This window comes from Meriones unguiculatus, chromosome 17 (assembly GCF_030254825.1).
Source record: "Meriones unguiculatus strain TT.TT164.6M chromosome 17, Bangor_MerUng_6.1, whole genome shotgun sequence".
NCBI lineage: Eukaryota > Metazoa > Chordata > Mammalia > Rodentia > Muridae > Meriones > Meriones unguiculatus.
Genome location: NC_083364.1, coordinates 39203633 through 39228503, shown reverse-complemented (window position 1 = coordinate 39228503; position 24871 = coordinate 39203633). Strand labels below are relative to the sequence as shown.

General features: G+C 44.3%; 2 protein-coding genes across 4 annotated transcripts in view; one reads left to right on the top strand and one right to left on the bottom strand.

The window, feature by feature from the left end:
- The window catches only part of Hspbap1 (HSPB1 associated protein 1), a 48842-nt gene extending 38119 nt beyond the window's left edge, over positions 1–10723 (bottom strand). Inside the window, exons 1-2 of one of the 2 annotated variants that reach the window (XM_060370323.1) lie at positions 10457–10609; positions 8240–8381 (exon numbers count right to left, since the gene is read on the bottom strand). Coding sequence is in view for 1 of the 2 variants with exons in the window: in XM_021634642.2 (XP_021490317.1) it covers positions 10457–10520 (64 nt within the window). In the remaining variant the exon portion in view is untranslated. Of the gene's footprint in view, positions 1–8239; positions 8382–10456 lie in introns of both variants that reach the window. The other variant, XM_021634642.2, reaches the window with a different exon arrangement.
- A 674-nt stretch (positions 10724–11397) lies between these two features.
- Positions 11398–24871, top strand: part of Slc49a4 (solute carrier family 49 member 4) — a 72287-nt gene continuing 58813 nt past the window's right edge. Inside the window, exon 1 of one of the 2 annotated variants that reach the window (XM_060370322.1) lies at positions 11398–12055. In XM_060370322.1, coding sequence (XP_060226305.1) covers positions 11710–12055 — 346 coding nt within the window. In that variant the 5' untranslated portion in view covers positions 11398–11709. The remainder of the gene's footprint in view (positions 12056–24871) is intronic. The other variant, XM_021634644.2, reaches the window with a different exon arrangement.

Below are 24871 nucleotides of genomic sequence, written 5' to 3'. Positions count from 1 at the left end.
AAATTACTCTAACAAAAATAATAGGCTTCACATATATGTATGAAGCATACAAGTACACAAAAATTAGTAGCATACTATAGCAGCTAAAAGTGTGGATATCTAATGTCCCCAAACCACTCACCAAATTATGACATGGAAACCACATGGCATATTGTATATACTAAAAAATAAAAATAAGAGCTTTGTAGAAAAGTATAGAAATGTGAGATAATTAAGGAGAACAAGGTAGAACTGACTCACAGTTAATACAAAAGCCAAGCGAGGAATGCAAAGTTCTAAACAAAAGGTTTCAATGAGTCAGGCCGTGATGGTAGAGTTGGAGAAATACGAACATATCAAAGACCATTTCAACCAGAGCCGTGGGCTGGGAGGAAGGTGCAGCCGGAAGGGAGAACTGAAGCTTCTGCCACAAAGAGAAATCACATGCAGCCATTTGTTTTGTTGGGAAGCTAAAGAGTGGCTTTGAACACCACCATCATTATATCATATATTTACAGTGTCCATCTGCTCTTCTAAGAAGCCTATAAAACACTGAGAAAATATTTTATTTCCATTGCCAAAGGATAAAATGGAAACTTAGATGTAAATGAATTAGCCAACGACAAATAAACTGATTAGGGCTCATTGCAAGCTTAACGTTCTTCACAATGCACAACCCTACTTCCAGAGAATGAGAACCTGACCTAAGGCTGAAAACTGCAAAGACAGTGGGAGGAAGGGAGAGAAACAGAGGGGGAAGGGGAGAGAGGAAGAAAGGGGGAGGAGGACAGTGAGAGAGAAATGTCCTAGTTTGCTTCCTATCACTGTGATAAACATCTTGTCCAAAAGCAATTTGGGGAGGAAAGGGTTCACGTTGCTTACACAGCCCATCATTGACGGAAGTCAGGGTTCTCCTGACACAAGCCTGGAAGGAGTTGAAGTAGAGGTTGTGGAGGAAGGCTGCCCACTGGCTTGCTCAGTTTGCTTTCTTAATACAACCAGGACCACCTGCCCAGGTGGGCGAGCCCCTCCCACATTAATCACTAATCAAAAAATTCCCTACAGTCCAATCTAATTGAGGCATTTTGTGAATTGCTGCTCTCTCCTTTTCTGATTACCCTCTTTTTCTGAAGCTGACAGATCTCTAGACAGCATAGAGAATGTGACCTGAAAGAACAGGTCTAGGAAATCTCAAGGTCAATTCACAGGTACTAATCCACACGTATTTTGGGGAAGACAGGAATGTCTGCGGAACAATTACAGGGTGGGGGCATGCTATACCTGCGGTAGAGACTATACAATGCCTAGTCTTCTCTTCCTGAAGTTTGCCTTTTCAGTACTGGGCACTGAAACCAGAACCCTGTGCTTGCTGGGTAAATACTCCACCACTGAGCTACATACTACTCCCTCTTGTCAACAGAACTCTGCATGAGGACAAATGGTTAAAAAAAAAAAAGTCAGACTTCTGTACAGACATTGATGACAAAGATTTATGTGTGTGAATGTACACATGTGTGTTCACACATATATGTTTTGCTTATGTATGCAAGCTCCTGAGTCAGCATTTTGACCCTTATTTGCCCTCCTCTCCTATACCTATTTTGCCTGGAAAACATACTTAACAGACAGCATGAGACATAAAAGTTAACTGCAAAATTTGCCCAAAAAATGCAAATGTCCACCTTTGTGCCATTTCACCAGCACCAGCAAACTTCTACCTCCTAATGCTTTTGTATGACAATAAACCTTTAGAGTCAAGACTCCAGTTATTAATAGTTCATGGTTGGAGGAACACTTTGCTGTTTCAGGCAAGGACACTTTCAGAGACAACCTTAGTCTCCCTTTGTGGCTTAGACCAGATAAATCATGGCTGGTCTGACGCACTGTAGCATTTTTCAGTTCTAATGTGGTATAAAACATTCAACCTTTGACCATTATGCTTCTAGAATTTTAAAGGGCAAAGATGATCAGATGTACTGGTGCTTCCAGGGTAGGGGCTGACTCACTCCCTTTCTTTTAACCAGAGCCAACAAATCACAGTTTTGAATGCCCCACAAACCGTTCTCCCGTTTGGGTGATACACCCGGCTCCGTTTCTACAAACACATACTCAGACATTACTAATACAAGAACACTGTTTTGACAAAACAGCTTCAAAAAAATTGACCCACTGGGTTCTTTTAAAATACCTTTATTGCTACAATCTAAAAAATCTCAGATAGCCCAGCAATGAGTTAATGGAAGACCACCCAAACCAAACTTTGCTGAGGAAGCATCTGCTCCAGTGACTGGTATACACAACAGTCATTTGCCAAGTGAATGAAAACTGCGATTAAATGTGTGTAAAGAAAAACAACAGCAACAACAAAAAGCAATCAGATGGTTACCATAATAGAAAACTAGCACACATTACAGAATTTCAGGCCTACAATGAAATCAACAATCAGTTGGTTGTGAGATAAAACTCATTTGGCTTCTGATCAACAATGAACTGGGCCATTAAACTTGCGAGTTTAAGTCTCAAGATTTCCTTTAGAGAAGGATGTAAGGCTACAGCCTATTAATTAAATAGCCTAGGGATATACCCAGTCATTACATGCCAGGAATATGTGCAAAGAGCTGTAAAGATTCTGAAGTAACCTCAACAGCCCTTAAAGGGTAAATGTGTTTACGTCCAGGCTTGCAAGCAGGGATTTTTAACTAGATGGTTTAGAACCTGCTGAGAAGAAACAGATCACTGATCCAGATGTGGTGCCATCACCCAGTCTTCCTTCAAACACAGCATATTCAACACAGCAACAGCAGAAAAGAAAAAGGCCAGCATATTTAGTGTATTTGCTGTAGCCTGGTTACTACTAATTCTTTAGGACAGCTGAAACATCATGAAGGAGTGAACTGACATTATCAGTAGCTAAAAAAAAAAAAAAAATCATGCAAAGCATAAGATACTTTGAAACCCAATTCTTCTGAATTTCATGGTTACATCGTGTTAGTAATTAATATCTGTCTTGGGTTTGTATCTAAAATTTAGAATAAGATGAGAATAAAGAACATTCACCAAGATTTTCAGAAGATTCTCCAGATACGGATAGACTCTAACAAAGCTCCTGAAATTAAAAATAATCTGTCTCTCTCGTTAGAAAATACAAATGAAAAAATTATAAATAATAAAAATGTACAGAAGGTGTCATAAAAGTTTCAATAGAGAAATCCTCAGAATAACCCAACAGGATTTAAAAAACACAACAACAATAACAAAAAACCCTGGCGTAGGAAGATTTCTGAAATAAATTCATGTATGGCAGTCTCTTCAATCTGACAACTATTACACATGTGTGAAATTTTAAACCATTTCAACAGGAGCTATTAGGACAAAAGGCAACCATCATTTAAGCCAGGTCTAAAAACCTGACAGACTCATCTAATGAAATGACTGAAATGGGCTGTAATCCCAGCACTCAGGTGAAGGAGGTGAAGGTGGATGACTGTCAGTTTTCTAAACGCTTGGCCTACAAGACCCTGTCTGACACAGAAGCAAATAAAGTGCTGTATTAGTACAAAGGAGTGCAGAGGAAACTTGTACAAAGACTTTTTTTCTTTCATTTTGTAGGTATCACTTTGAAAGGTCAATAAACCTGACAAAGTTCTCCTAAAAAGGTAACATAATGCTCGAGTAACAGTAGTTGGCCACATGTGGAGGTGCGCAACTTTAATCCCAGCAACTCAGGAGGCTGAAGCAGGCACATCTCTGTGAGTTTGAGACCAGCCTGTCCATGTAGGGAGGTCTAGGCCAGCCAGGGATACACAGTGAGATCCTGTCTCAAAAAACAACAACAAAAAAGATCAATGGGCATAACTCTTGGGAAATTCAAGGATCAAGGTGGTCTTTTGCTACTGAAGAAACACCACATTTTAATGTCCAGGCGGTTACAGCTTAACCATTGCAGAGCTTGGGGTGGATACATGAGTCAGAGACAGGCCTTTTCCCATGTTTCACTTCGTAACTCTTCCTCAGATGTCCCAGAAACTTTGCTGCCTTCTCAAAAACTGGCTCATTAGGGGCTGGGGAGATGGCTCAGTAGGTGAAGTGCTTGCCATGCAAGCGTGAGGACCACAGCTCAGGTCCCCAGAAGGCACACAGGGCATCCCAGCCCAGAGCCGCAGACATGGAATTCCCCAAGCGAGCTGACTAACCAGACTAGCTCAACAGCAGGCGCTGGGTTCAATGGGAGACCCTGTCTCAGTATGTAAAGTAGAGATTCATGGAGGAGGAAGTCTGGTAGAATCTCAGACCTGCACCTACATGCCAGTGTGTGTGCACACACTTACTCGTGCACACACATAGATGGGAACAAACATATGTACACACATGTACAACACACACACATATGTGAACCCAAAAATCTGGCTCACAACCAAAACTAACAAATTCAAAATTGATACCTGTTTTGAACTTTAAACAAGGAAAAGTAAATTCGCATTATAAATCAGACTGAAACACTAGAAAGAAAGGAATCTCAAATACTAATGCTCTTTCCAAATGCTTCACAGTATCTTCAAAATCTCCCCCAAAATATTCTGATCCGATTCCAGATGCTTCTAAGCAGATATGCTACAACTGAAAGTAAATGTCATTTTGCCATGGTCTTTTTTTAATTGTTAAATGAAAGATAGTCAACAGTTGAACAGACACCGGCATCGGTGCTTCCAGCAGCACTACTGTAACAGCTAACACTGGGAGCCAGGCTGAATGAGTGTGTCGTTCAGCCTGAAAAACCAAAGACACAACATTACTAGAAACAAGCAGGCCACAAAGTTGTACTGTGTGGTTCCTCTCATAGGAGGTGTTAAAAGCGGTCAGATTTATAAGCCTTTTGAATAATGCTCCACCGAGCATGACCAGACCAGCCTCAGTTCCAGTTTCATGCTCGCCTCACTAGCCTCTCCTGCACCACGCAATTCACCCAGGTAGCTGTATTCTAACTGCCCCACGACCTTTGAGCAACCATTCCAAACTTTATCCTCAGCGCCCCCAAACCTTCTCCATGTCCCCATTTCTGTGGTGCTTTGTTGTTTTTCTGAGAAGCCTGAAACCCATGACTTCCCTTTTCACCCTTCAACATTTATATTTTCACTCTGCTTTCTTCCTTCCTTCTCTTTTCTCTTTTCCTTCCTTCCTTCCTTCCTTCCTTCCTTCCTTCCTTCCTTCCTTTCTTTCCTCTCTTTCTTTCTTAGATTTATTATTTATACAGTATTCTGCCTGCATGTGTGCCTCAGGGCAGCAGTTCTTATTATAGATGGTTGTGAGCCACCATACGGTTGCTGGGAATTGAGCCCAGGACCTTTAGAGGAGCAGACGGTGCTCTTAACCTCTGAGCCATCTCTCCAGCCCTCACTCTGCTTTTTCTATGGCCTCAACACAGTTTCCAGGAGGATCTTTGCATTCTGTCGCTACCTCCACCCTTCGTAAAATCAGTCTCTGCAGTCCAAGCCCTCTACCCTGCAGACTTAGTGTTCTCACTTCCACCTCGTCATTTCTTCCACTCATTCCCATATCCAACTATTTAAACTTTGAGAAATTACTCCAGAAAGCATGGACAAAATCTGTTTTGTAGTAGTGTCTTAGGGTTACTGCTGCTGACATGAAACACCATCACCAACAGCAACCTGGGAAGGGGTCTGACCTACACTTCCACATCCTAGTCCATCACTGAAGGAAGTCAGGACAGGAACTCCAACAGGAAAGGACCCTGGAGGCAGGAGCTGATGCAGGGGCCATGGAGGGGTGCTGCCTCCTGGCTTGCTCCCCATGGCTTGTTCAGCCTGCTTCCTCGTAGAATCCGGGACCACCAGCCCAGGGATGGCACCACCCACAGTGGGCTTAGCCCTCCCACATCAATCACTGATTAAGAATGTCTCAGAGTAGGAGCTTCTGGAGGCATTTTCTCAATTGAGGTTCCCTTCTTTCAGATAACACTGGCTTGTGTTGAGCTGGTATAAACTAGACAGAACTAGAAGCTCTTTCTCCTTCAGTTCCCCAAGCTCTGCACGTGTAGATTCTTATGACTAGTTGCATCTCTCCTTGTGAGTATATCTTCCACTATAACCCCCTCTCTCAAAAAGTCTACATCCCTTTCCCTTCAAGTTGATAACACTTAAAGCTATTTTAAGGTAAGGCTGTCTTTTTCCACACTGTACACAGCAGGGGTCTGTTTATAATGTATATCAAATGTTTCCTGATAACAAGATGGTGGCAAGTTTTTAAAAAACAAACAAACAAACAAACAAACAAACAAACAAACTTTCTAGGACCACTGCATTCATCTTCATACTAAATATATTTGCTTTTTTGCTTGGAATTAAGTAATATGTGTATTCTTAAAAACCTTTTGTTCCTTTTTGCCTTGTCTGATTGAAGGTAAAGCCCTTTCTAACAGAAGGATCTGGCTTACTTTATAATAAGTGTGTTTCATTCTCAATGTTTCTGGAGGTGACAGTTTAAAACAGGGTTCAAAGTTCTAAAGAGAGAATTCGAACTGTTCTTTTCTATGAAATTGAAGGCTACCTGCAAAGATGCACATACAGGCTACATTTTTCTGTGAGGCACGACCATACTTCCATCAGTTTTTTACTGCTACTTATAACTTCAGATTAAGAACCAATGATTTTCCGAAAAGGTGAAAATAGAGTTACTAATGATCGAGCAATAGTTTACATCTACGAAAACTGAAAGCACATTCACATGCGTACAACACATGCACACACATGTGAATGCTTACAGGTGTACTATTTGCTAATAATGTTTGTTATTAATTTGCAAAAAGTAGAAATGATCCTAATAGCCTCCAACTGATGAAAGGATAAACAAAATGTGCTTGATCAACCTGCAGGCATACATCAGCATGTATTACATAAACAGTTATAGGAAAGACACTGGACATTAAACACCACACACAGAGTAGCACACTTAAAGGAAATGTCCAGAATAGGTAAATCTACAGAGATGGAGAGGAGAGGTTACCTGGAGCTCAGGCAAAAGGGGAATAGGGAGTGACTGCCAAGGGATGACTGTGGGAAATGATGAAGATGTTTTGACGGTGACAAACGGCTGGACAACCTTGGGAACATACTAAAAACCACTGCTTTATACATGTTAAAAGAATGGATTTTATGGTATGTGAATGTTGAAAAACAAGTAAACAAATATCTCCTTTTGCTCAGTTGTATGCTTGATAAGCTCTTTTGCATCCCACTCTGGTACCTAAATGTCACCCGTTCAGATGAAAACCTAACTTTGCTCCCAGCAGTCTTCTTGTCTCTAATGCTGAGTTGGCTCTCTGTGAGCAGTAAGGAAGAGGGCCTCTAATGAAACTGCATGCTGCTTACATAGGCTTGGGTTAAAAGAAACATTAAAGGTTAACATGGCATGCTCTAAAGGATTGAGGAAGACAAGAAGGCCTGTTGCTGGTTATGAGATAGCCAATGTGCAGCATGACTGTCCTTTTACACACACATATATATAACATATAATATATAGATGTGTATATATATATATATATATATATAGTATTATGAGACAGGGTTTCTCTGTGAAGCCCTGGCTGTTCTGGACTCACTCTGTAGACCATGCTGGCTTGAAACTCACAGCGATCCACCTGCCTCTGCTTTCCCCAAGTGCTGGGATCACAGGCATGTGCCTCTGCGCCCAGCTCTTTTTTATATTCTTCTTCTAATGCAGCTAATTGTAACAGATTACAGTGGAAGTAAGGGTGTCTTGTAACAAGAAGCCTCAATCTATTTCAGCAAAGAGACCCCAGACCACTCCATAAACAAGGAGCTAACTCAGAACAGATGCAGCTACTTCTTGGTATCCATGAAAATAAAGAGAGCTAGCATATATCATTAACAGCATTTAAGACATCTGCAATATCAGAAGGGAGTAATGCCAGCAAGTAACAGCTAGCAAGCAGTCAAGGTTGGGCACTAACAAAGCCAAAATCAAAGATTACAGAGGGGGCTTCAACTGCCCCTAACTGTGTAGGCAGCGCATGAGCAGCTCCCTGGGCAGGTCTGGGTGAGGTGGGGGTAAGCACAGGTGCTGTAGGCTCTCTATTGGTTCAGCCCCTGATAGTGCCAAGAACCAACCAACATCAATAGAGATTACCTCAGCCTTTGTCCAGCTATAGCCATGGTCCTCTAAAGATCCCCGGGCAAAGGAATTCAACAGCTTTTCCCTCCCTTGGAAACCTTCCCACACTCACTTTTCAGCAATTTTTCCTAAGAAAGCTTGCTTCCACTTTTGCATACTCCGAGAAGAGTGTGTGCCTTTAATCTTCACTGGCATCAGAGTCACTGTCTCAGGTTGACTTCCAGTGACTGTGGAGTGTCCAGAACTTTAGGACCCTGGGTTAAACACAAATGGGCTGAAATAAGGTCCCACTGCACACTAATTTACACCTCGCTTTTCAGGCTGGAAAATAAACATCTCTGATTTCTTTGCTCACTTCAGTTGTCACTAATGCCAACACTTTCTTTTTTCCCTGTTAGCGGTGCTGGGAATTGAACCTGGTGCCAAAGCACTCCACCAGTGACCCACACCGCCACTCCCAGCACTTGCTGTTACAAAAAAAAAAAAAAAAAAAAGGCTGTTATTCTTAGATATCTAATTCCTGCCAGACACTACAGGTTAGCTATATGCATTATCTTCAATTTTCACAAAATTGTGCATTACATAAAATAGGCCCAGAAGGATTAAGTACCTCGTTGTCTACTCTATTTCCTTCTAATTTATATGGTATCCTTCAGCCAGAATGATCTTTCTAAACTTCAATCTGATCATATTACACCCACAATGAAACCTCTTCAAAAACTAACTGTTTTTTTTTAAAGTCCAGGTACTGGACATAGCTACAAGATATCCCACTGTACCACTCCTGTACAGTAAGGACTCTGTATCTTATTACAAGGTTGGCTGTACGACCATGTTCAATGCTGCTCTACTCACAACAGCAAGGAAATGACATCAGCCCAGATGTCCATGAATTCCTGACTAGATAAAAGATACTGTGTATAAAAGCTGGGAAGTGGTGGTGCATACCTTTAGTTTCAGCACTTGGGAAGTAGAGGCAGATGGATAGCTTTGAATTCCAGGCCAGCCAGGGCTACACAGAGAAACCCTATCTCAAAACAAAACAAATATATATATAGCATGTATACACAATGGACTTTTATTCAGTCATAATGAAAACTAAAATCATGAAAGTGGATGGGATGAGACCTGATAGGCTAGGGTCAGATGGAAGGGGGAGGAGGACCTCCCCTATCAGTGGACTCGGAAAGGGGTATGGGAGGAGAGGAGGGAGGGAGTGTGGGATTGGGAGGGGACAGGGAGGGGACAAGGGAGGGGGCTACAGCTGGGATACAAAGTAAATAAAATGTAATATAAAAATATAAAAAAATTACCTTTAAAATAAATAAGAGAAGTGGATGGTACTTGAGATTATAATAAATGCAGACCTTAACTTCAAGGTTATATATACATATACAGATTATATATACATATATATAATCTATCAATTTTTTTCTATCTACCCATACACCTACCTACCTATTTATCTGAGTGTGGATAGAAGCAAGAGAACTAGAAAGGGACCCATAAAACAGGGGGGAAAGGAGGCATTAAGGGAAGGAGGTGGAGAGAACAGAACAGGTATAATGAAAGAAGAAAGGAGAATGCTGGGAATGGAAGGGTGCAGACTAGGATGGAGAAGAGGCTGGGAGGTGGGTGAAAGAAGTATGAAGGAAAGAGGAGTCAACCAAAGTCAAGTAGATACGAAAATGCCGTAAAAAAAAATGTCATGGCTAGTTAAACGTTTTAATTTAATTGAAGAACGAACAAACAGAAGAGATGCTGCTTAGACACATCAGAAGACCCCAGATCAAAGATTTGTGCAGGCCATGGTTTGCAGCTTGGATTTTTAGTCTAGATACTAAGCACAGTACAAATTATTAAGGAATTTTGAGTAAGGAAGTGTCACTTTTGCAGCTGGTGAAGAGACAGGAGAGGAATAAAATAGTGGCTTGGAAAAAAAAAAAAGAAAAAAGAATGATTTGAGGCAGTAAAAATTGGCAAGTAAAAACACCTGGTGCGCAAGTCCGGCGGCCTCCCCCCAGAGACCTTCATCAAAAGCTCCGGTGGTCTACATCTGCATTTGTCCTGGAAATGCAAGGCAGACAACGGGGAGTCACCGCAAAGCTCCCTCACGGGCTAGCTAGCCCGGAGGACTCAGAGCAACTTCCGACTCCCACGGCGGCATCTGTCCCCCTACAGGAACACCAAGACGGCGCGCGCAGCGTAATGAGAAGTCACGTTCGCCACAAACAAGTCACTTTCCGCACGGCCTACCACACAGCGTGAGAGACCCCGGGCCGGAGCTCCGCACGGCCGGGCCACCCCGGACTCCCTGACCGCCGCTTACCTCCCTCGCCAACAGCTATCCTCGCGCAGTTCCCCAGAGCGTCCCCCCGGCCGTCTGCTGCCATGGTGACCGCGCCGAGGAAGGAGGCGGCGCGGGAGCAGAGGGACCGCCGGAATCGGCCGTCTCCACACAGGAAGGAGCCTCCGCCTCCGCCGGAACCGGCGCTCCCGCGGCCACGTGACGGCGCTGGGCGTGGCCACGCCGGTTTGTTTTGCTCTCTGGATGCTGCGAGGCGCCGTGCACGTGGGCTGGGCAGGGGTGCCTCTGTCTTCAACCCTTTGGCTTCCTTCCTGATTCTCCTCTTTCTCTAGAGGGACCCGCGGTTTTAGGAGACGCCGGGCTGGCGCGCCGGCTCCTTCACCTTGCTGGTCTCTTTAGCGTCCGTCCCTCCAGCTGGTTTTCCTAGCAGCCTAGGAATACGGGAACCTCAGGCAGTGTCCCTTGCAGGCGTTCCCCGTGACTCATTTTCCGAGCCGGAGACTCGGAAAATGCTTAAATGTAATGTTTTTGTTTTTTTTTTTTCAGGAACACAGACAGCTGTCAGGGTTCTGGGTTTGTACATTAGAACAAACAAATGCCTGTCTGAGATGCACCACCCTCAGCTTCTCTGTTTGTTTCGTCTGGTGAACACCAGCAGGAGGCAGATCTCGGTTACTGCCTTCCAGAGTTAGCCTAATCCTTATTGTTTACCCCTTTTGCGTGACAAAGTGGGTGGAAAGACTCACGGGTATGAATGAAAACGGGCTAGTTGCTAATCTCCCGGGACACACACAAAACCGAATGGGTTTTCATGACCTTCCTGCTCCTCAATATCCTGCCCCCCATCATTTCTGCAGGTAAAACCCTAATAAAAACACAAGTGAGCCTAATATAGAAGCGAGCGTCGGGATGAGTGACCTGAGGTCATCGGGTTGTTTATTAGGCACGTGATGTAAACTTGGGCACTTCCTCCAGCAACCGGCGAGTGACTGGCTCAGCCTCCCAGCCGGCCGCGTTCCTCCACCCTTCCCATTGCTAGGGGCTCCGGAGCGACCCCCAGCCTCTCTCTCGGGGCGTTCCCGTGCTCCCAGCGAGCAGGGTGGACCCTGCCTCGCCTCCTCCCCTCGGGCTCGGGCGGCGCAGGCGCAGCAGACGCGGCCGGGAGGCCGAGGACCAGAGCGGCTCCGGCTCCGGCTCCACCCGCCCAGCCAGCTCCCGGCTGGTCTGCGGCCGCCACCGGGACGCGTCGGGCAGGGCCGGCGGGCGGCGTCGCCATGGGCTCCGGCTGGAGCAGCGAGGAGGAGGAGGAGCGGCAGCCGCTGCTGGGGCCGGGGCTCGGGCCTGCGCCCGGGGCTTCGCGCAGGGGTCGGGAGGCGGCGGCCGTGCTGCCCGCGGCAGGCCCGGGCCCCGGGAGGGTGTACGGGCGCCGCTGGCTGGTGCTGCTGCTGTTCTCGCTGCTCGCGTTCGCCCAGGGCCTGGTCTGGAACACCTGGGGCCCCATCCAGAACTCGGCGCGCCAGGCCTACGGCTTCTCGGGATGGGACATCGCGCTGCTGGTACTGTGGGGGCCCATCGGCTTTCTGCCCTGCTTCGCGTTCATGTGGCTGCTGGACAAGAGAGGTAAGGGGTCCGGGATGCCTGCGGGCGTGTCCCTTCTCCCAGAGCCGGCTTCTGCCAAGATCCGGGCCTGCCTGTGTCTCCCTGGGCTTGGTCTTGGGGTTGTGTGAGGTGACCCAGCGCCGCTGGCATCTCATTCCCAAGTCGGGAACCCGCTGTCCCCAAAGCGACAAATAAGGAGGATGCTTTCCAAGCATTGATTTTTTTTTTTCTTTCGTTACGCCCTTTTTGCCACGCCAGATTTAGGTAATCATCAGATGTGGTAGGCTTTGCATGTTGTGGACATCAGAGCGACTCACTGGGAATGTTTTTGACACCTGACAAAAGTGACTCATGCTTTGCTTTTAAATGGGGTTTAGGGTGCTGAGGGTGAAAGATCAGAAAAAGAGACTGGTAATGCCCAGATATAAGGAAGTGATGAGCCGGCGTGGTGACTCCAGCCCTGGAAACACTGTTGGGAAACTCAGGTGTGACGCTGGGATTTCTGGAAGGTAGATCCCCAGGTTCAAATGAGCCCGCGGGTGACTTTTCAGTTTCGATTCATTACTCTCAGATAAAGATCGCAGACTCAAGGCTCTCTTTCAGGCGTTTTACTTTGCCAGTTGCCAGTGTGATTCTGTGAGGTGGGGAGAAGGCCAGAGTGGGAAGAGTCAAGATGTTGAATTATCCCTCCCTCCTGAGTGTGAGTAAACCCCCGAGGCTGTTGTGCAAGAGTTAGACTTCTTAGGGATATCGTTGGATAATGGTTGGAAACTGCTTTGTGTAGCTCAGCCTCTTGTGAGCGGTGATGCAGTGTATTCTTCGGTCAGTTTTGGAACATCTGCAGGTATATGAACAAAAGGCCATGAGCTTAGGAGACAAAAGAAATTTATTTATAACCTTTCCGGAAGCTGGGGAAGTCCAAGAAGGAGTAAGCAGAGTGCCAGGCTGGTGAGCATCATCCGTGCAGTGCGTTTCCTTGGTAATCTCTCATGGAAAACAGCCAGGGCTCGCTCTCTCTGGGGTCCCTTTCATAAGGGCATTACCCCAATTTGTACAGACCCTGCCCTCACCACTGTTTCATTCCCGAAGCCCCCAACCTCTAAGTCCAGTCGCTTAGCTGGGAGTAGGAATCTGAGCAGACACTTGCCCAGCAAAGCAGGAGTGGAGCATAGGTTGGTCAGGACTGTGGTTGTCTGGTGTAACATAAGCGCTCAAACTGTTCCTTACTGAAAGAACAAAACCCAGCCGTGCTCCCTCTCTCATCCTGATGGTATAGGAATCCACACAGAAGAGACAAAAAACAAACACAACAAAAAACTGAATACCTTCCTGATCAACCTGTGACACAGTTCTAAGCACAGAAGTGACGTGTCCAAAGGGAGACGAAATGTGCTTTGATTTGTTCTACTCTAGTACTAGTACTGTTTTTTGTTTTGTTTGTTTGTTTGTTTTCTGAGACAGGGTTTCTCTGTGTAGCCCTGGCTGTCCGGGAACTCATTCGGTAGAACAGGCTGGCCTCCAATTCCCAAAGATCACCTGCCTTTGCCTCCTGAGTGCTGAGATCAAAGGCAGGTACCACCACCGCCCAGCGACCATTGACTTTTTTTAAAAGATGCTCATTTGGCAAGCTGGAATGACTGTAAGAGCTGTGTGAATGATAGTAAATGTAAGAGCCATGAAATTTGAGACGAAGCTTCAAAAGCGGGGTGCAGCGGCACACACTTGTAACCAACCCCTGCCTTCTGGGAGGCAGAGGCAGGTGGCTCTCTGTGAGTTCCAGCCTGGTCTACGGAGGAAGTCCAGGACAGCCAAGGTTACACCGAGAGAAACAAACAGACAAGCAAGCATGAAGCTTCAGAAATAACCTGAGGCATTGTGTAGACTTCGTGAAGATGAAGTGAAAGGGCGTAGACTTAATTAAAAGGGCGTAGCGCCCAAGGAAGAACTACAGTGTAGCTGTGCAGTGGGGGAAGGGAGTGGCGTAGCATTTCTAGACCAGCAGGCAGGTGGGCAGCGGGTTCAAAAAGCACTTAAGGTAGAATAAGGTAGAAAAGACCAATTATTAGATACTGATTTATTCAGTGATTTACTGTTTGCCAAGCATGACTTCACTTGCTACCTGAAGCAGAATGACCTGGAGGAATAGCTGAGACAATGGGTCATTCCCCATAACAACCTGCTGACTGCCTCGAAGGCTTCTGTGAAAAGCTAGCTTGCTTGCCTGCCCCACCTCGTGGGTTTTGAGTATAACATGAGAATGCAAACTGGACCTGGGTTGGAGGCATTTCAGGGGCTGTCCTGGCTTCTGTCTACCATAGACAGCTCCCTCTCCTCCATCCTCATTGGTGTCAGAGTACTTACTACAGAAACATTCATGCAGCATTCTGAGTGGGGGGATTTTCTTTGTGTAGGGGCTTTCTGTTTGCCTTTAAACTGAATTAGAGATTTTACTGGGACTCATCAATGCCTTCACTGTTGTTATTTATTTATTTGTTTTCTATCTTAAGATTCATCCTAGTTTCTTCCAGTCTGGAAATTCCTTAGTGGTTCCTGTAAAATCTGGCCACGTTAATAGTCATCAAAAAGCCACAGTTATGGGGCCGAGAAGACAGATGGTCAGTGGGTAGGAATGCTTGCTTGTAAATGCGAGTGGCCCTGAGTTCAAATCCCCAAGCACCCGTATAGAGCTGAGCATGGCTCTCAAGACAGAAGATTCCCTCAAGCTCCAGTGAGCTTCAGAGTCTTAAAAAATAAGGTAGAAAGACACCCAGCCACTGTTCTGGCCACTACATGCCTCTGTACACACACACACACACACACACACACACACACACACACAATGGGCTTTATAAAAAAAAGAATAGTGAGGCTTTATCATAGCCTTACTAATTTTTTCTTTGTGACTGCTGAGTTAGAGACTCTCCATTGTACACAACAGGAGGAGCACGCCCCCTGGGGACACTGATTTTCTGGGTATAAACAAGAGCACAGAGTAGAGAAAACCTGCCGGCGAATACTGGATTGCTCCCGGCCTCATTTCTGTAAATGTTAAAGCAGAGACTGCCTTACCATACTGCCTTATTAGAAATCTCCTCTTCAGGAAAGACTGTTCTGCCTTGTGATTTATCCACTTCCTTAAAGTTTTAATTTCACTTTAGCATGAATGACTCTTTGGCTGGTTAGTTCCTATGTCACCTTGATACAAGCTTGGTCATCTGGAAAGAAAGATCCTTCTAGAGAAAATGCCTCCATAGGCTTGGCCTGTGCGCAAACCTGCAGTGTGTTTTCTTTCTTTAAAATATATATATATATATATATATATATATATATATATATATATATATAATTTGTGAGTGTGTGTGTGAGAGAGAGAGAGAGAGTGTGTGTATGTGTGCATGCACACACATGTACCTAAGTTATACTCAAAGTTATACTCTGGCACCGGAGTTACAGGTAGTTGTGAACTGCCTGATGTAGGTACAAGGAATCAAATTTGGATCCTCTACAAGAACAGTGTTCGTAACTGCTAGGCCATCTATCTAGCCCGTGTGGTACATTTTCTTGATTGATGATTGGTGAGGGAGGATCACTATGGACCAGTGCCTGGCAGTTTGAGCCACCATTAGCAAGCAGTCCAAGCAAGCCAGTAAGCAGGTTGCCTTCAGGTCTCTGCTTTAGTTCCCAGCTCCAGGTTCCTGTCTGAGTTCCTGCTCTGAATTCCCTCTGCGATAGTGCGTGACCTTATAGCTGTAAGATGAAATGAAGTAAACACTTTTCTCTCCAAGTTGCTTTTAGTCGTGGTGTTTTAACTAAGGCAAACTATTTTGGTTTGGTTTGGCCTGTTAGGTTCTAATGTAGGAACTCAGTCCAAAACAGTCAAAAAAAATTTTTTTTTTGGTTGTTTTTCAAGACAGGGTTTCTTTGTAAGGCCCTGGCTGTCCTGGACTCACTTTGTAGACCAGCTGGCCTCAAACTCACAGCAGCCCACCTGCCTCTGCCTCCTGAGTGCTGGGATTAAAGGAATAATCTTTTGCTCAACAGAACAAAATGCTGTTTTGTGGTGTCTTTTTCCAGTAGTATTTTAATGTTATTTTCTAAGTTTAGCCATTCTTGCTTTTGTGCTACAGAATGTTAGTTTTTTTTTTCTCTATATTTCATGAGTGCATCCATCAACCATGGCTGTCTACATTAGACATTATTATTCCCTTCAGAAAATAAGTTGCTTTGGGGAGTATTTCATAGTTCCTGTAACTGTTTGGTAAATTTAATTTCGTATTTTCCATTAGTTGAAGCAATAAAAAACAACAACAACAAAAAAACAAATTTCAGATCTCTCCCCTGGGCTGAGGAGGGAGTATTAGAGTTTGGATCCCCAGCATGCACCCTGTTGGCACATGTAACCGTCCGCCGCAAAGTTCTCTCTTTTAGGAACAGTTCTTCTTTCTGGGGGAGCAGTTAAGACACTTTCATAATGTTGGTGACCCAACTGCACCCACACAACAGCAAGTTCGCTTTCTGTGGCCTGCTCACTGGGAGGCATGCAGCTCTCTGTTCGCTTAGCATACAAGGCCTGTTATCTTCCTAAAGCAGGTGTTGTACCTTTCCACCCCATTTCCATTCACCAGCAAGGAAACAGAAGAAGGTGTCAGGGAGATAATAGTGTAAAATGGGTGCACCCTGGAAAGCAAGCCAAAGAGCCGTTAAAGAGATAGCAACATGCTAAGCTGGGACCAGGGGCTCCTAGAGTCTGCTTCTAGTGAGAGGATTAAGCAAAGAGGACAACTGATGCTTTGGAAAAAAGTAAGAACAGTAAAGGAGGAAGATCTTGTGATCCACTGTGTTCTAGTTTGTGGAAACTGTCCCACAGGCCTCATGGGAAGGTGTGTTTGAGTAGACACCTGAAGGAAGAGGGAAGCTTGGCATGACAATGCTGGACAAGAATGTCTGGAGAAAGAGGATGGCAATGACAGAGATCCTTGTTTGTCATATCCAGAAGGAGCCATGAGGCCAGAGTAACGTCCGAGAGGGAAACTGTAGTCAGAGATGAGGTCAGAGAACTAGGGAACTGGCTCAGGCTGGGCCTCTTCAGCCACTTGTAAGGACTTTGGCCCTTAGGAGTGAGTTATGCCATGAGGCTTTGAGCAGAGGGGTAAGGATGACTCTGCTGCTGTCCTGGTTATGAACGCAGGAGCGGGAAGACATCTTACTTAGACCAGTAGAAAAGCCTAAGATGGGAGACGGAGCCAATGCTGGCTTTCTAACACAGGTGGTAGTGGTGGAGGATTTGAGAAGAGGTGAGACTGGATATGCGTGTTGGAGGTAGACTCACTGTAGACTCACCAGTACCGCTGATGAGCTGGATAGAGCATGTGAAGCTGATGAGCTGGATAGAGCATGTGAAGTAAAAGAAAAGGCTAGTACATCTCTTACCATTCTAGTATCAGGGAGAGTAGAACTTCATCTACTGGGATATTTTAGGTTATGGAAGGGAGGCCAGGAGTAGTTAGTGGCACATGCCTTTCGTTCTCACACTCAGGAAGGCAGACTTATCTCTGTGAGTTTGAGGCTAGCCTTGTCTACATAGTGATTTCCTGCCAGTGATACCTTATAGTGAGACATTTACACACACACACACACACACACACACACACGGACGTGTGTGCAATAACACACATTCACACACACAGGTTATGAAAGGAGTGGTTTAAGAGAAATGGCATGATTTGAAATACCTGTAAGATAGTCATGAAGATAGATTAAGCTGTCATCTGGGTATATATACAGAGTTCAGTGAAGAGGCCTGCAGGATGGTGTAGGAACTGTTAGCCATAATAGAATGTAAAGTCTCAAGGTTAGATATCTATGTAGAGAGGTGGAGACTAGGATTAAGCCGGGGTCATCTCAGTGTTCAGAGGTTGGGGAAAGAAGAAGGATATAGAACATGGAGATCGTCGATGTCATTTGGAAGAATGGCCTTATTGGGGTGGCAGGAATAAAATGGGAAAGAAGAACTGGGGACAGTGAGTGTTGTAGACATTTCTGTTAAGAAAGCATGCCATAAAGAGCAAAAGAGCACCCGAGTAAGAGCTAGAGGGAATGTAGGCACTGAGAACTTTTTTTTTTTTTTAAGTAAAAGAACTTAAAGCATATTTCAGTAGTACAGTGGCCTTTTGGATACATGAGGAAGAGGGAAATTGATGCTGGAGGAGAGAGAATTGTTGATATTACTGTGCTGTTGTATAAGCATGATGTATTCTTCACAACACAGGTAGACTAGTTGTCCTTAGGAACATTGGCAGCTAATTCTTCCTGCTAACAGAAGACAAGATGATGTGACAGGTAGTGGTAGCTCCTATGTCTCAGAAAATCAGTAACAAAATTATCACTTGAGTGAGGATAAGGGAACAGTTACTGGAGAGAGAACTTGTGAAGTGCTTTCCAGGGAACTGCAGAACACTTCGGTTAGACGTGGTTGCTGGATGTGTCAGCATGGAAGGCCTACTGTAAATGGTTGACTATTTGAAGGGGTGAGTCTGCGCAGTTGTATGTTCCTCCCCCCTTCAATGTTCAATGTTAAGGCAAGAGCAGAAGTGAATGTGCTTGTGTGTGTGTGTGTGTGTGTGTGTGTGTTGGGGAGTATAGTACCAAAATAAAAAAAAATCACACCAAGATTAAAGGGTTATGTTGAGAGCAATATAAAAAGGAACAATGGCATATAAACAAAGTCAAGAATAGATAAGTAACAAAAAATAGTAAACTCACCAATTGTCATTCTTTATAAGACAAAAATTTTCCTGTCACAGTTGTTAGTGTAAGAGAGGGAATGTGTGGGAAAGAGAGGCCATGATTGAAAAGCTGGGTACTTGTAATTCAGATTATGTCATGGGTGTGATTTTGCAAAAATAAAGGCAGAATGTAACCAATAGAGTAGATAGTTGTCTTGGTTAGGGTTTCTGTTGCTATGATGATACGCCATGATTGAAGCAACTTGGGGAAGGAAGGGTGTATTTGGTTTACATATCACGAGTCTGTTAAGGAAACTTCAAGACAGGAACTCAAATAGGGCAGGAATCTAGAGCCAGGAGCTGATGCAGAGGCCATGGGAAGGTGCTGCTCACAGGCTTGCTATGGCTTCTTCAGTTTCCTTCCTTCCTTCCTCCCTCCCTCCCTCCCTTCTTCCTTCCTTTCTCCTTCCTTCCTTTTTTGGTTTTTCGAGACAGGGTTTTCTTGTGTAGCCCTGGCTGTCCTGGAACTCACTTTGTAGATCAGGCTGGCCTTGAACTTACAGAGGTCAGCCTGCTTCTTACTCCCAAGAATTGGGATTAAAGGTGTGGTTGGCTTTCAGCCTGCATTTTTATAAAAGCCAGGACTGCCAGCCCAGGGGTGACTCCAGCCACGATGGGTTGGGCCCTCTTACACTAATCACGAATTTAAAAATGCCCTACAGACCTGCCTACAGCCAGATCTTATGAGGCATCTTCTCATTGAGATTTCCTACCATCATGTGATTATATCTTGTTTCAAGTTGAGATGGGACTAGCTAGAATAGGTTGTAGGGCATGACCATGAGTAAGAGGTCAGAGACCTGAGAGGTCAAGATGGAAAGCCTTACTTAGCAAATATTGAAAGGGCTTGAGAAAGGAATCATTGTGTTGAATAATATATTAAGTATCTTCAGACAGTGAGGCCACCTGATGTGGAGGCAAGTATGTCATGCTCTATAAACTACCACAATTAGGAATAGTAGCTATTATATCAGATCAAATAGACCAAAGGCTCCTTTGGCCATTGTAGCGGTTTGATTGAGAAATGCCCCCATGGGCTCAGGCATTTGAACATTCGGTTCTCAGTTGGTGACACTGTTTGTCAAGGTTAAGGGGAGGTGCAGCCTTGTTGGAGGAAGTACATCACTGAGGGTGGGCTTTGAGAGTTTAAAGCCTCACCCCACTTCCAGTTCACTCTGCTTCATGTTTGTGGTTCAGGTTGTCATCTCTCTGCTTCCCGTTCTGCCACCAAGCCTGCTGCTTGCTGCTGAGCTCCCCCTATGTGATATACTTTTACCCCTATAGGACCCTAAGACCAAATAAACTTGTTTGTCAGTTACTTATGGTTGTAAGGTATTTTCTCACAGAAGGTACTTAGGACAGAAGTTCCTATCAGACAGTAGGCTGTTGCTGTAAAGAACTTCACCATGTTGTTTTGTGGAGGAATGTGGACGCCTTTGGGACTTTGTACTAGAAAAGCGTTTGAATGGTAAACAAGGCCTAAGGGGGATGCCCTTGTGGGAGCTTGGAGGGCAGCAGTGTGAAGAGCAAAGCAGATTGTAGAGGTCCAGCTCAAGAGGTTTCCAGAGAGAAGCAAGGACTTTAACAGCAACCAGACAAGAGTCCATGCCTGTGACAATTGGCAGAGACTCTAGCTATCTTTTGTCTGTGCCCTAAGAACTTGCTTGAGATTAAATTAAAAAGTAAAGAACTAATTTATCTGGTGGAAGAAATTTCAAGATAACAATGTTGAATCTGTGGTATGGTTGTTATAATAGTGCTTGGGCAGGTCTACAGTGGAAAAAGAGGTAGTGGGGAAAAAAGAAATAAACGTACAGTTTGAGAGAAGAAACACTAGGAAACTTAATGTTACAGCAGAGGCTTGTGCTGGGAGAGAGGCTGTGATTGGTAAAGAGATCAATGCTATTGAGGAGAGGCACTGGAACTAAGGAAAGAGTCCTGGGGGCAGGGTCAAGTCCTACCCTGCTAAGCCTCCACCTTGCCAAAGGAAAAGGCCTAAAGAAATTTCTGCTCCTAGTAAGTGAGGAAGCAAACAAAATGTCGCTAATGTTATTCCTGTACAAGTATTTTTATTTGTTCGAGGTTCCCGGAAGCTTCTATCCTCCATACAATCTAACCTGGCCTAGAGTGTTGTCAGCCCCTGAGACTTACTGCTGAATAAGCTCACCCTTTCTAGCTCTTTCTGAACTCTGTCTGGATGGTTCGTTCAACTCAGCTGTTCTGGCTCAAACTTCTCTCCCAGCTAACTGATTCAGTCTGGCTTCTCTCTTGGCCTCTAACTGAATTGCTCTGCTTGGCCTTAAACTAACTCTAGCAATCTATTCTAATCTTCTAGCTCCTTTTCATTCTCTCACTTGTTCTGTCTAAACCTGTGTCTAGCTTGTTCTATCTTCAGCCTGTGTCTATAAAACTCTCCCAGTAAAACTGCCTCTGAATTCCACAAACTGAACTTTTCCACGAACTGAACTACTAAGAACTCAACTCTACCGCACCGACTCTCAACCGAATTACCTGAACAGAACTGACTAGAGCTCAGAGATCTGCATTCTTCTGTCTTCTGAGTGCTGGGAGGGATTAAAGGCATGTACCTAAGTTTTTCTTTATCTGGTAACTTGCTTTATACCAGGCTGGCCTTGAACTCAGAAATCTGCTTGCCTCTATCTCCTGGGGTTAAAGGTGTGTCTATTCCAGCCTGATCACACAGACCTAGAAAGCCTTTGGATGGGATCTCATGCCAGAGTAGCCATGTTCTTAATTAAAATTCCTGTACAGATTCCAGGGGCTGAGGGTCCATTTCAAGTGACAGTACAACTTGACAGTGTCATCCAGTCCACAGGGTGACAGCTTTAGAGGCACAAAAGGTACAAGCATAAAGAGATTGTGGATTATTCCTCCAAGACTTTAAGAGAGCTGGTGAGCCTAGGCAGCGTATGGCAGGGGAGTCTCTATGAGAAGGCCCTGAGAGGCCATTGAGTGAAGCTGTGAAAATGAAGTCTGTGTTCCCGTGGCAACCCCAAGATGTCAGAGATGCCAGAGTCACAGGGTATCTGCCAAGAAGAGCTGCATGCAGGAATTTGAACCAGCCCACGAGAGAAGTATGCTTCAGGCAGCAAAGCCGGAAGGCAGAGTCGCTTAAGCCCTTTGACTCCAGACATGAGCTACAGAATTTGTGTTTGCGCTGATGGGTTCTGGTCTTCCTTTGGTTCCGTATTTCCTCACTGTGCCCTCAGTCCTCCCTTTTGCTGTGATTTATATTCTGTGCTGCTCAATATGGGAAGTCTGTAACTTACTGTTTTTGATTTTTATAGGGGGTTACAATTAAAAGATTACCTTGAGTCTCAAAAGAGACTTAAAAATGTTGAAATTGTGAAAGACTATGGGTGCTTTGGAAGTTGGACTAAATGTGTTTTGCATTATGATATGACAATGGGTCTATGGGTGCCAGGGAATAAAATGTGGGACATGAATCAGGAGTGGCCCCCAGAGGCCCAGGTATCTGAGTACTGGGTCAGTTGGTGTTGGTGCCATTTGAAGAGGCTGTAGAGAGCCTCGGTGGAGGGAGTATGTCACTGGGACGAGCTTTGGGGGTTTAAGGCTTTGTTCCACTTCCAGTCTGCTCGCTGCTTCATAACTGTGAAAGATGTGAACTCTCGGCTTCCTGATTCTGCTGCCAGCTTCCATGCTGTTCCTTCCATTTTGTACTCAAACCCTCTGGAACTACAAACCAAACTCATCCTTTCTCCTATAAATTGCCTTAGTCATGGCATTTTATCAAAGCAGTAGAAAAAGACCTAGAAAAAGAGCCTATGGGAAAATTCTGGATTTTCACTAAAACAAAACAACCCAAAAGTATATGAAACATGAGTCTCAGACATTTGTTGTGGGTATTAATATTTATTATTGATTTATCTTTTAGTTAAGCAGTGGTTAATTCTATACCCAAATCACACTGCACAGAGACTACGATGTATGTAGTTAACCTAGAGCACAATGCTGGGCAATGATTACTCCATCCTAAATCTCCAAGCCCCCATAGTTTCCTACCATTCAGAATTTACCCATTATACTTGCTTTTAGTCATATCTTAGGTCTGGTTCCAAGTTCTCTCCTGCCTACCTCTACTCCTACTCCCTCCTGCTGCTTCTCCTCTCTGGACCAGGATGTCCCACCCTATTCTCTCCATTGCTCAACATTGGGGATGCTTGTTTAATTGACAATATAGAGAACAAATGGTGGCATGTTTACACAAACTTGAGACAGATGATACTTAAAATAAACGTCACAATGCAATGTCCGAATTGAAACCAGATAGTGGGGTAGAGACATCAGCATTTGAATGAACAAGGGTGAATTGTATACATTCCAAAAGAACATTATACCAACAGACTTTGAACAACATGGCATGGCAATGGTCCTAATGGTGGCTTCAGCTTGCCCCCTGGAGAGAATTTCCAGAAAGCATTGCAAATAAGGAGAAGCCATAATTTTTCCTCTTAAGTTCAATACTTAGCTATGAAATCAGTGTTGGCAATGCTGATCAGTTGGTAGGATGTCCACCTATCATGCCAGAGGTCTGACTGTGATCCCCAGGGTCACCTAAACTAGAATAGTGGTACACAGTCTTGTAATCCTGACCACTCTGGAAATGGGAATAGGAAGATTAGGAGTTCAGGATTGCTCTCTGCCTCATTTGGCTCCTGGCCTACATGGATTTCTTGAGACCGTATCAAAACAGGATAATTACAGCTGGCACATTGTTGGGCTAGTGCTATACCTCAGCAAGTCACGGTACTTGCTGCCATGCTTGACAACCTGAGTTCAGTCCCTGGAACCCACATGCTAAAAGAAGATAACTCTTGCAAGTTGTCCTCTGACCTCCACAGGTGCATCCACAAACATAAGGCTAACATTAAATTCCTAGAGAAAAGAAAACAAACACCACCCTAAAAGAGAAGGCAGAAAAGAAAATGGTTCTGAAGCTCATACATGACAGCCAGAATGAAAAAAAAGAACAAACAAACAAACAAAAAACCTTCTGTAAGGTTTTTCTGTAAATATACCCCATATGTATTTACAAAGATGTAAAAAAGTTTGATTGTGCTGAGGAGAAATATAGAAATACTAAAAACCCAACATTAAACTTCTAGAATTGAAAAGTTTAATTAGTGTCTAAGATTTTTAAAAATTCAGTACTGGAGTTCAGTGATTTGTGAGACCATTTTAAATTACCTGGTATACATGTGGTTGGAATCTCAGAAGAAGATGAGCAAGGTAAATAATAGATAAGGTGTGATAGAAAAAAATGTTTTGAAGAAAAAATGGAGAAAACGTCTTCAAGCCTGATCTCTCTATTTTGCATATTAGGAATCCCAGCAGAAGCAACATGAAGAAAACTACATCAAAACATATAGTCATAATTGCTCAAGGCCAGTGATAACAGAGAATCTTAAAATGCATGGGAGAAGATCTGGGGAGCTTTGAGACAGAAAAAGGAGTGTGCTTAGAAAGTAGCAGTAGACGCAGCATCCTAAGCGGGAGTCATTATAGGAAGACAAGGTGGAGACCCTTCAGAGATGCACTTGAGAAGGTCGGGGGTCCCATTGATTATGCTGAGCCCTCCAAAAGGCACAGCGGGAGGCTTCCAGACTTAAAGGTTTCTGAGATGCCGGGTTAAAGGATATGAAGGGGTAAGGGTGACCTATGGATTTTGGATCTTGTGTGTCTGCTTTTGTAAGCAGGATAAGCTTACACAGTGTCATTATCCTGATAGTATCCATCGTTGACTGGGATGATGGGAGAAGAGAGGCCTGACAGGAGCTTGTCTTCCCTCCTCCTGAGGAAAATGAGGCCCCTGGACAAGCATGCTCTGGCTCCATGATCTTTGTCTCTGCAGTGTATTCTTGAATTAACTTCACCTGGATTGTTTGTTTCTATTTTATTAAATATTTATACTTTTCTATAGTGTAATTATGGAAAAATGTAAATTTACTTTTAAAAAGATTTATTTTATTTTTCCTTTATGTGTGTGGCTATTTTGTCCGTATGCATTATA